This window comes from Anabrus simplex, chromosome 5 (genome assembly GCF_040414725.1).
Source record: "Anabrus simplex isolate iqAnaSimp1 chromosome 5, ASM4041472v1, whole genome shotgun sequence".
Classification (NCBI taxonomy): Eukaryota; Metazoa; Arthropoda; class Insecta; order Orthoptera; family Tettigoniidae; genus Anabrus; species Anabrus simplex.
The window spans coordinates 41,243,245-41,256,202 of NC_090269.1; the positions used below are offsets into that span (position 1 = coordinate 41,243,245).

Consider the following 12,958-nt stretch of genomic DNA (forward strand, 5'->3'; position numbering starts at 1 on the left):
AACTGTTCATCCTTCCAGTACCGGGCGAGTTTACGGTGCGGTTAGGGGCGCGCAGCTGTGAACTTGCATCCGAGAGATAGTGGGTTCGAACCCCACTGTCCGCAGCCCTGAAGATGGTTTTCCGTGGTTTCCCATTTTCACCTTAGTGAAGGCCACGGCCGCTTCCTTCCCATTCCTAGGTCTTGCCTTTGCCATCGTCGCCATAAAACCTACCTGTGTCGGTGCGACGTCAAGCAAAATCGCATCCTTCCCGTGTAATATTGATCAATTAGGCTACGAGTGAAGTTCCAGCCGCTTCAGATCCGACTGTTATCTACTCCGATGAAAATTCAGTGGACACCACTGCAAGTCCAGTCAAGGTTTAAAATATGCCGGTATAAGATGTCTGTTGTCTCGACCATACTAGTCTGTTAGTAAAACGTTCTAAAGTTTCCAACAACATGTGAAGATAATCCACCAGTTATGAAATTCGCTCATCAGTATTTCGTTGCTCTTCTGAGTCACTGTGGTATTTGAGATACACCGAGTATATTTACTTTAGTTTTAAATTCTATCAACAACGTATTGCTCCTTAGATTGGGCCGATGACCTATATGTTAGGCCCCTCTAAACAACAAGCATCATCATCATCCAGTTCCTTAGATTTAGGTATCGACAATCTGAGTATTATTTTGTTTCCAAATTTCAATTAGTCCAGTTGTATGTTACCCTTGCAACACAGAGCTGTCAAATTTTGACATTACAGTCGTGTGATTGTTTCATAAGCATGAAAATAATAATAATGGTTATAATTGTAAAAGATTAATAACTGGTATATCGTCGCTGCGGTGAATGATACAGTGCTCTTCCTATCCATTATTTCCCATAAGTCCGACTCGTTGGCTGAACGGTCAGCGTACTGGCCTGCGGTTCAGAGGGTCCCGGGTTCGATTCCCGTCCGGGTCGGGATTTTAACCTTAATTGGTTAATTCCAATGGCACGGGGGCTGGGTGTATGTGTTGTCTTCATCATCATTTCATCCTCATCACGACGCGCAGGTCACCTACGTGAGTCAAATAGAAAGACCTGCACCTGGCGAGCCAAACCCGTCCTGGGATATCCCGGCACTAAAAGCCATACGACATTTCATTTCCCATAAGACTGGTCACACCTCCCAGCCACATATTGATATGCAGTCTATCAGAACGATTTCCGTTGAGTTTATTTTCCTATGGGCGTGTGTAAAGGAAAATGAATCCCCCTGTACCGCGCAGTAGGGATGTATTTTTGCATGACGTATTTGCGCACTCCTACTCGTTTACATAGGAAAATGAGCACAACGAAAATTATTCTGATGAACTGCATATCCATATGTGGTTGGGAGGCGTAACCAATCTTAAGGAAAATAATGGACAGGAAGAGCATTATCACGCTCGCGGTTTTGACACTGTAGCGACGATATTAAATTGTAAAACTTTGAAATTCTTTAATTGTAAAAATTGTAAAATGTATACTGTAAATTAGTTGCTCATTTATGTATGTAAATTTGGTTAAGTGTAAGAGGGGGTCTGGGAGCCCTAATTTCACCACAATTAATAATAATAATAATAATAATAATAATAATAATAATAATAATAATAATAATAATGAGGATGGTTGTTTAAAGGGGCTGAACATATTGATCATCGGTCTTTTTTTTTTGCTAGGGGCTTTACGTCGCTCCGACACAGATAGGTCTTATGGCGACGATGGGATGGGAAAGGCCTAGGAGTTGGAAGGAAGCGGCCGTGACCTTAATTAAGGTACAGCCCCAGCATTTGCCTGGTGTGAAAATGGGAAACCACGGAAAACCATCTTCAGGGCTGCCGATAGTGGGATTCGAACCTACTATCTCCCGGATGCAAGCTCACAGCCGCGCGCCTCAACGCGCACGGCCAACTCGCCCGGTGATCATCGGTCTACAAAGCTAGTCAAGCAGACTGTCTTACACGAGAAGCTGCATATGCGTGAGTCACAACTTCGTCGCCATCGTCAATTCAAGATTATGGTAGGTCGTTTTAATTCAGTTCGTATGTCTGTAAGTTTTGCTTATATGTTAAAATTTGTGGACATCTGCCTGAAAATTTTTCGTATTTTCCCCGGGTTTTTTTTATTTTTAATACCTATTAGGTTCTTCAGTCTGCCGAAAATAATTTTGAATAAATAAACTTATATTTATAAACATAATAAAAATTAATAATTACATTAATTAAATTATAATTAAATAAGGTGTTTCTTTTTTAAGTATAATTCTGTTACCAAATCGGTCGCTGCTGTGACAAAACCGCGAATGTGACAGTGCATTTCCTATCCATTGTTTCCACTAAGAACGGTCACGCCTCCCAGCCACATATTGATATGCAGTTCATCAGAATAATTTTCGTTGGGTTCGTTTTTCTATGCGCATGTGTAAAGGAAAATTAACCTTACTGTGCCGTACTTTAGGAATATAGGTTTGCATGACGTACTGTGTTTACCCACTCATAGAGTGTGATTTATTAGGTTCATCTTAATTTTCTCTTTAGCATAGGAAAATGAACATAACAAACATTGTTCTTATGGACTGCATAGCCTATCAATATGTGGCTGGGAGGCGTGAACAATCTTAAAGGAGGTAATGGATAGGAAGAGCATTGCCACAGCAGCGACCGATATGGTTTTTTCACGTATTTTATAAATGACGTATTCATTCAAAATTAGTTTCGGCGGACTGAATAACCTAACAGTTATAAATTCACTGAGGCGAAACTGGAATGAGATGGCTTCAGATTTCACAACAACAAATATAGTTAATATAGCTTGAACTTTTCAGTTGACCAATACCTGATAGATCTTTCAAATTGATATTGGGTGGATGACTAAGTTAACATGAAGCTAATATTAGAATTAAATTATGTGGGCTTGAAGATGACGACTTGACAGTTGAAGCATGTAATCTCTTTCCTCCTTAATGTAAGGTTGTGGCATATCTCTTTCAGACTTTTTTTTTATGCTATTTGTTCGGGGCGTCGACCTATAGAGATCTTTTGCCCCTTTTCAGACGCTTACTACGCTTACATTCCGTCGATTGCTAGGCGAACAGCTAACCACATCCGCTACGCTAGACTACGCTAACTACTGTTGTCTTCTATTTCTTGTGCCAAAATTCAGCTCTGGTATAGTATTTACAGTGCACTTCTTGGAATGACAGGAACAATTTGTTACATTCATCGATCTGTATTGGTTTCACCCTCCGTTTTGATGACATGAAAGTGACTGAGGTAATGACATTATGCAGTCATTCCTTGAAATGAATTGTGTGAAAAAAATGCTACTCATAGGACTGATAGGATCAGTTAATGTATGGATTTCAGTGGATTGTTATATTGATATGTAATAGTACCTTCCGTTTACTTGAAGAAAGCAACAAGAAACTGCGTCATTCAGTAGAGCACTGGCCTTCAGAGTTCAAGTTGCTAGTTTCCATCCCGGCCCAACCCGGTAGTATTTCATCTGACATTTTTCACATTTTTCTGTACTGCTGAATATATTGCGGCTAGGTCAATTCATACTGATGGCCGAGACCGAAAGGGTTATAGTGCAATTCAAAACCCATTATTTTTCACGAGAGGATTTTGAAGTTTGAGCAGTTTACTTCATTACCTTTCAAAAATACACTCGCGACACATTTTTTTTTGAAAATTGGTGTGTACGTAGATCTTACATAACTTATTATAATCTAAAAAAAAAGAGTTATAACTCAAAACAATGCGACTAATATCAGAACACTATAAACTGCTGGAAGTGCTTCCTGGCATGAAAACTATAGATTTTTTGTTGTAATATTTTCGGAGGTTGTAGAGGTCGAAATTAGTTGTACATTGATGCAACAATATTCAAAAATGCATATTTTTTAAGTTGTAACCCTTTCGTTGTCAGCTATCGAGTCAGATATCAATCCATCATTCTTTAGCGCGAAACAACTGATAATCACTACCAGGTTGGCCAAAAGTGGCATTCTATTTCCTTCTATTCTTCTTTGTATTTCCGAGGCTTATTGCAGCATGCTCCATACTCGCAGACCAATACCGTGCAGTGAAGTGACTCTCCTCAAAGAACTGATTCTTACAATATCAGAAGAAGTTTCAGAATTAAAAGGACACCGTAAACTTGAAGAAAAGAAATTTATTTTTTCTGGAACTCAGTTTAAGGAAAGGCTATTTGTTTCCACTAAATAAGAGGTTCATATAATCCTCACAATTTTATAACAAGTTTATAGCTCGGATCTGAGATATGTTATGCTGGCGTTCCACACAGTGGATTGGTATGTTAGTAACTGGAACTCAATAACTAGTTATACATCATCAGATCAGAGTTTAAACGCTTCGTGTGATAATAAATAAGAACATGATCAGTTGTATTTATTCCATACTCCATCACCAGGGACTGAATTTTGATGACATGTCATCTTATACCTACTGCATCATACACATTGCTAACTTATACATACATCCGAATCATGGGCCCCACATTACACAAATGCGTATTTATTAAGTCATTTTGTAGTCATTCTTTGCCATTTTTTTGGTTTAGTTTTTTCTTCGGGCAGAGTGGTTCACACGGTTGAGGCGCTGACCATTTAACCCCAGCTTGGCAGGTTCGATCCTGGCTAAGTCCGGTGGAATTTGAACATGCTGAAATACGACAGCTTCGTGTCAAAATATTTACTGGCACGTACAAGAACTCCTACGGGACTAAATCCGGCACCTTGACGACTGCGAAAACCGTCAAAGTAGTTAGTGGGACGTAAAGCCAATAACATTATTATTATTATTATTATTATTATTATTATTATTATTATTATTATGCGTTTTCAATTTTGCTTCATTATTTTGTCCTTTTCAGCAGTTCGTTACATTAATTTCCTTTTTTAAGTCATCGTTCTGTGCTCTGCGTTATTATGCAGTCATTTTTACGCATTTACTTTGGGTAATTAGTATCTGTGAATATCGTCGGAGCTTTCAATAAACGACAATGCTCCAACATCAAAAAATTCACTACTCCGTTCAGAAAGTACAAGGTCAAATAACCTTCCGTTCTCTTTGGAAATCCACATCCCTAGAGAGCGAAAATATATTTTTTCTACAGACGGTCCTTTACCTTTCTGAGAAATGTTTGAAGTAAAAGGGGAGGCAAATAAAAGAGTTGCCTACCGAGATAGTGGCCGCACGGTTTGGGTCAGGGTAACTATCAGCTTGCATTCGGGAGATAGTGGGTTGAGCGCCCACTGTCGGCAGCCCTAAAGATTATCTTCCGTAGTTTCCAATTTTCATAAAAATGAACCTTAAATACATTATACTGTAGGACTGCGTAAATACGTCCCCAAACATGCATTCCGAGAATGAGGTACGGTAAGGCTCATTTTCCTTTAAATGTTCGCATAGGAAAATGAACCCAACGAAAATTGTTCTGATGGACTGCATATCCATATGTGGCTAGGAGGCGTGACCAGTCTTTAGGGAAATAATGGCTAGGAAGAGCATTGGGAGTTACAAATTGTTCTTAGTAAGCCAACGATATAGGTGCTCAGTTATTTTGCTTATAAGATCAGCATTTTTTAAAGGATTTAAATATTATTCTCTCAGGTGTTTGTATAATAATAATAATAATAATAATAATAATAATAATAATAATAATAATAATAATAATAATAATAATAATAATAATGTTATTTGCTTTGCTAACTACTTTTTCGGTTTTCGGAGACACCGAGGTGCCGGAATTTTGTCCCGCAGTTCTTTTACGTGCCAGTAAGTCTACCGACACGAGGCTGACGTATTTGAGCACCTTCAAATACCACCGGACAGGGCCAGCGCCTCAACCGTCTGAGTCACTCAGCCCGGCCTTATTATTATTATTATTATTATTATTACTATTATTATTAAATAATATAACTTGATGACAATTTTTAACTGCATTCACTCCATAGGGAGTTAAATATATGTGGACAGTGCACATATTTTGGGTAAACATGTATTTTCTTTAGTATTATTTTGCCAATTTCTCCGTCGTTTTAAGTTTTTTTGAGGATTTTTATATAATTTTTGGGGATTTATGAGTCATCAAAATCCGGACCCTGACGATCATCATGACGGATCTCGTAATATAAAAATTTACCTTCTGTATAAGTCAGTAAAGTATGTTAAAAATCCATTAATAATATTAGTAATTTTTAATTGTAGATGTACCAATTTATGTGTCATTACATTAAAAATATGAATATTGAAATTTCGTTCCCGTTTCAACTCCACACAAATTCTGCGATGGTGCGTAAGACCAAATCCCTGCGTATCCTTTCCTAATCCCTATTTCTCAAGGAAAAAAACCCTTGTTCGATCAGGCAGGTGGAGCCACGGCGGCCTGCCAATCACCTCCCTTAGTTTGCAGACAAGATACAAGGTTTGGTGTTCTGTCTGATGGTAGTACTGTGGTAATATCCCCCCCCCCCACATAATTAGAGAGGATTGGCCGCACTCGGAGCGTAAAGGAAAATTGAAAGAAAGTTAGACAGGCGACGCAATGTGCCTAAAAGTTGCGAGACCATACAGTAATCCCAAGCGCACAAGTATCCTTACAGCATTATGTGTTATAAGCATTACTCAGGATATATTGCCATAAGTATACATGTTATAGCGGATACATTTGAATTTGAATTTAAGACAATGCAAGCTATGTAGAAAATAAATATACAGTGTACTTAGACTACAAGTTAATGATGCAACACGGACCGTTGATTCATTGGTATTAATGAAAACGAATGCAATAGCTTCCTTTCCTTGAATATCTCTCAAAAGTGAGCCTTGCTATGTATAGTAATAATTGATTGCTATGTATAGTAATAATTGACTGATGTCTTAAGAAGTGCAAGGTCATTCCTTCGTCTCTATCTGACAAGGCTCAAGGTTCGACAGGCATGTAATGGTCATCCATATCAATCGAATACCTCTAATCTTGTATTTTCGTGAAATTGAAAGATTATCTTAATTTTAGATCTATATATACATATAGTTAATATTCATTCATCGGCTGAAGATCATTCCTTATCTCCTCAATCCAAATATATCGGGCAACAAGGAAGTTGTTTGACTTTCAGACAGTTGTTTGTCTTGATAAGGCAGCCCTTGTCTGATGCTATCGTGGAAATCTGTTCTAGGCCTTCCTTTAGGTATTCAGCCTTTAACACATCATTCCAACAGCACAGTGTACCAATTGAAGTGTTTTAGCCGATAAGTTGAGTTTTCCTTTCATCAGTGGGATCAAGCGGTATCTTTTCTGTTCAGTGATAGTGGTAAAATATGTCTATGTTCCTACTGTTAGAAGGGGTGGAGGTATTGGAAAGATAACATTTGAGGCTCAATCCCTATATTATTAATTGAGCTAAAACGGCTGAGATGAGGGAATATAGGCTTCTAAAAATTCAACATCCTTTCCCAGAATCCATTGATAAATGGCACAGTGGCCGACTTATCAATAATTTCCTGAAATCTGTTTGGTGAGTTGAATTATTCCCGCTTCTAAAGGCGTGTAACCCGAAAGCACAGGGTGCCTGAAAGGTCAAATAAAAGTTAGCAATACCATTCCCTGTAAGTCAACAAGTATATTTTACATAGTGTTATCATTATCAGGCAAGGCCGCTGGAGGAAACTGACCACTGCTTAAAGCAATCTTCACGACCAGCCTGTAACAGCTTGGTAGGGATAATGTTCACTTACTACCCTCTACTCTATTTCACTCTGTAGGAGAAACCTTCAGATATTTAATAGAAAAGATTAATCTGTTCGACAAAATGACTGGCGGAAAGGGAAGGGCTAAGTCAGGGAGGAATGAGATTGTAACTTGTAGTTCTTTCTTTTTTATTTTATTACATGACTGGTGATATTGTGATCATAATCCCGGGACTCAAATTTTTGCGTGGAACCACAGGGACATAATATTTCATTTCTAAAATTCCACGAGCATTGACCGAGGTTTGAACCAAGACTACCTTGGTAAGAAGCCGGTGACGATGCCAATAGGCCATCGTGTCCTAAGAAAGGGATGACAAAATGAGACATTAACATGAAGGTCATCATTAACACATGAGAAAGAAGTAAATATTTTAACAAGGCAAAATCAGCACTCATTTTAACTTAAGAACAGAATCTCTATTTTCATATTATTCCCATTTAGTTTGTTCATTATACCTTGAATAGCTTCCGTGGCTCAGGCGGCAGCGCGTCGGCCTCTCACCACTGGGTTCCGTGGTTCAAATCCCGGTCACTCCATGTGAGATTTGTGCTGGGCAAAGCGGAGGTGGGACAGGTATTTCTCCGGGTACTCCGGTTTTCCCTGTCACATTTCATTCCAGCAACACTCTCAAATTTATTAATCATTACCCCAGAGGAGTGCGACAGGCTTCGGCAGCCGGCACAGTTCCCATCCTCGCCGCTAGATGGGGGCTTCATTCATTCCATTCCTGACCCCGTCTAATGACTGGAAACAGGCGGTGGATTTTCATTCATTATACCATGAATTTTTTAAACATTGACAAAGTTCTCTTCTGGTAAATATTCAGTCATTTTAAGAATAACATTTTGCAGCCGAGAGACCCAGGTGATATTTCGAGTTTCCATTCTTCTCTATATTTTCAGAACTGAATTGTGATTACTGTTACGCTCGTCTCTTATGGCCATCTTTCCGAGATCGAATTTCAACTGTGTTTAAATATTTTAAATGGGAGAGATCCGTATTAGTTTGTATTTAGTAATTTAAAAATTCTTTAGGGCAAAAATTCCAGAACTCGTTATATGTAAGCACATTAATAATCAATAGGACATCAAAGGCACAACATTATTATTATTATTATTATTATTATTATTATTATTATTATTATTATTATTATTATTATTACGATGAGTGGCTCAGACGATGAAGGCAGTGGTTTTCTGAGCCCAAGTTGGCGGGTTCGAACCAGGCTCAGTCCGGTAGTGTTTGAAGGCGCTCAAATACGCCATATTCCTAACGATAGATTTACCGCCGCGTGAAAGAACTCCCTCTGGACAAAATTCCGTCACCTAGGCATTTCTGAAAAAGTAAAAGTAGTTTTTGGGACGTAAACCCAATAGCATTATTATAGACTATGAATTGTTTTGCGCCCTACTAACTGCTGTTACGGTTTTTGGAAACTTCGGGGTGCCAGAATTTTGTTCCATAGAAATTATTTTACGTGCCAACAGACTAAATCTACCGACACGATTCTGGCGTATTTGAGCACCTTCGAATACCGCCGGAATTTGCCGGGGTCGAACCCACCAACTTGAGTTCAGAAGGCCAGCGCTCTATCATCTGAGCTACTCAGTCGGGTGTATTATTATTATTATTATTATTATTATTATTATTATTATTATTATTATTATTATTATTATTATGGGACTGTTTAGAAGAATAGCCTATTTCCGCCGGGCTGAGTGGCTCAAACGGTTGAGGCGCTGGCTTTCTAACCCCATCTTGGCAGGTTCGATTCTGGCTCAGTCCGGTTGTATTCGAAGGTGCTCAAATAGCTCAGTCTTGTGTCGGTATATTTACTGATACGTAAAATAACTTCTGCGGGACAAAATTCCGGCACCTCGGCGTCTCCAAAGTTCGTCAAAAAAGGTAGGTAGTGGGATGTAAATTCAATAAAATTACTATGAATATGTTCTCATTAAAATTATAGGAGATGTATTTTAATAATACAACCGAACAAATTTAATAACAACCTGTAACTACCAGAGTAATTATTTATCAGAGTGAAATCCTTCCTTCCAAAACATCAAGCTCCCAAAACACTATCCCCCCTCCATGGTGCAACAGCCCCGAAGGGCATGGTCTACCAAGCGACCGATGCTCAGCCCCAAGACCTGCAGATTATGAGGTGTAGTGTAGTCAGCACGACGAATCTCTCGGCCGTTATTCTTGGCTTTCTCCAAAACACTAGGTATTCATTAATTGATTATGCTTACTTGCGCAAAGCGCGTGCGATTCGAAGGATTGAAGCCTGAAGTTTGATTCACGTGATCTTCGCAGGGCAAATTCCACTGTTACTCTATGTATTTCATAACATAGTCTAAAAGTACTGTAGTTGTTAGGCAATGTTCCGTCTTAAATCTAGTGCGCTTTAAATATACCTCATTCTCAACCTACTGTGAAGGATTTGTCCTTTCCCTAACATCACAATTTAAATCTGCTCAGACATGTAAGAAGCTTAAAAGCAGTTAACCACCAACTAGAATAGCTCACAGAATTATAGCACCAATTACAGTACACTGGCCACTAAACTTTCGCTCGGGCGATTTATGCCTTCGATGGTTGCCATGAGCTTGTTTCCTGATCACCCAAATTTATCATAATAATATTTAACATAGATAACTAATATTATTCCAGTTTCCACGTACGTAGGTTGTACCTAATGTGAAATTTCAGGACAATATCCAAAACCTCTACATGCAACAAGATTATCAATGATGATGATAAATTAAGTGGACTAAATGAACTGTTATGCATTCGTATATAAAATATTTACTTCATATTGTCACCAAGGCTAGGCCTATATTTGGTTATATATATATTTTTCAGAACTTCGTGCAGAAGACTTCATATTATTTTATAGTACCTATTGCTTTCGTAGTGTAACAATAACAGAATTTTAGAATAGCAACCATGCAATGTTCAAGAGTTCTTTTTAAATATTACGCCAGTCGCCATATTGGAACTAAAAAATCTAAAGATATTGTTATTGTTTAAATTAATATAATTTTGAATTTTTTTATTGGCATGTTTCATTGTAGGCCTATATGCCTTGTGTGAAATCTAGGCAATATAAATTAGTTTTGAAGTTTATGAGATATTTTTCAGTAGATTCTCCATTGGCGAATTTTTGAACTGAAATAACAGTGATTTCAACAGAAGGAGAGATTATTATTATTATTATTATTATTATTATTATTATTATTATTATTATTATTCTTGTTTTCGAATAGGTCTACTATGGACCACGTTAAGCATCATTCATTTACGGTTCTTATTATTATTATTATTATTATTACCTTCTCAGAAGAAACATGCCGTGTTTTAAACGTATCTCGGACACTGTTCAGTGTTCTTATGTTACATTTCAGTGCTCGCTTACACAAAACTACGGTGTAACTGAAACATATATTTGCTTTTGAGAAAATAAAAACATTTCCATTTTCCTATTTATCAATTAAAGTTTAAATAATTATAAAAGTAACTATTCTAATACTTAAACACAGAAAATATTTTATAATAATAATAATAACAGACTACTACTACTACTTATAATAATACAAGTAATAATAATATATTTAAAGACATGAGGGAAAATATTAATTATTAAGGTAATTATTTTTGTAGTAAGTATTTTTCATTGAATAAATATTACTTTCTGATACTTCCCTCATAGCTAATGCAGTCGTTGCATTATTATTATTATTATTATTATTATTATTATTATTATTATTATTATTATTATTATTATTATTATTATTATTATTATTATTATTATTTGAATAAAATTTCAAAACCAAACGGTTTGCAGAAGTTTTCTTTTAGAAAAGCACCTTAAGATGTGTAAATGGATCGTTAATTGGATTCAAATTAATATATGAATTACTGTAATTGTAATCGTTCTCTCTCCGTCGCATGTAACGCTTTGTATGCTGTTATATGCAGTGCTACATGCATTCATGTGTATTTTATTGATTACCTATGTTTGTTCAATATTGATGATTGGTATCAATCAATGTGTTTGCTCCACAGAACACGGCACATGTTTTAACTTGGTATCTCATACGTTATGTTCAACTAATTCCACGTCTAACTCGTTTTTTTTTTTTTTGGCTTTACGTCGCACCGACACAGATAGGTCTTATGGCGACGCCTAACTCGTTTGATTATGAATTGATTACTGTTATTTCTCATCTGAAAACTGTAGAAGATGTTGACAATCATTTAATTCTAAAGACAAAGCATTTCTTTCAGGAAAATAGCTGCATTCTCCAAAACATGTTTACACTAGAGGTCAGGTGCTTATGTAAATCACTATGTCCTGTCATGTCACGGCATGTCAGGTGTCCCAGGTTCTTACCTCGTCGCCGTGCTGTAGGAATTCTCCGCCCACATCCTCCGCACCCGATCCACAGCCCAGGAGCAACGGGCCCACGTGATGTTCCCACGACTCCTCGCCCATTTCCATGGCAACAGGCGCACAGACACTTGACCAAAAAAAATTCCAAGCACACTTTTTAAAAACTCGGTGTAGTTGTTGTTGTTGTTGTAGCGACAGTAGAGCTAGACAGAGGTAGCGCGGGCACGGTAGTAATCCACACGCAACTATAATAATTAGTGAACTGGCAGGGTACCGACTGTGTGCTGTCGGCGGGCTGCATGGCTGTCCCGGGCGCCGGGAGGAGCAGGGGGGGGAAAGGGAAGAGCAGGGGGAAAGGGGGGCGGTCGGGGGTGGGGATGGGAGGAAGGAGGGGTGGATGGTCGCCCACCGCCGCGGAAGGCAAATGAATCACGATGGCTTCGAGTTGTACCACCATGCCAGTAATCGAATTAGCGTTCACCCCCCACGTGTGTTCGGCCCGGTCCGGCCCGGCCGGGGTTCGAGTCCCGCCCCCTCCCTCTATCAAACACACACACACACGTACATACACTGTTGTACTGGAAGCCATATATACTGAACTCCACTCCAGCTCACCCCTCCTGTACACCACTGCACTGTACCGCAACGATATACGGATTCTATTTGCGTGCAAAACTGTTTGTGTCCATCTATATTTCTTGTTCTCCTAGAAAGCAGAGAGGGAGACGAACTAAACCGATCCTCCCTTTTTTTCTCAAGCGCTACCTGTCAAATATA

At 38.3% G+C, this 12,958-nt stretch overlaps 1 protein-coding gene across 2 annotated transcripts in view; it reads right to left on the bottom strand.

The window, feature by feature from the left end:
- Positions 1-12,291, bottom strand: part of LOC136874301 (homeobox protein araucan) — a 633,626-nt gene extending 621,335 nt beyond the window's left edge. For both annotated transcript variants that reach the window (XR_010860250.2, XM_067147942.2), the window contains exon 1: positions 12,182-12,291. Coding sequence is in view for 1 of the 2 variants with exons in the window: in XM_067147942.2 (XP_067004043.1) it covers positions 12,182-12,289 (108 nt within the window). In the remaining variant the exon portion in view is untranslated. The remainder of the gene's footprint in view (positions 1-12,181) is intronic.
- Between the last annotated feature and the right edge of the window lie 667 nt (positions 12,292-12,958).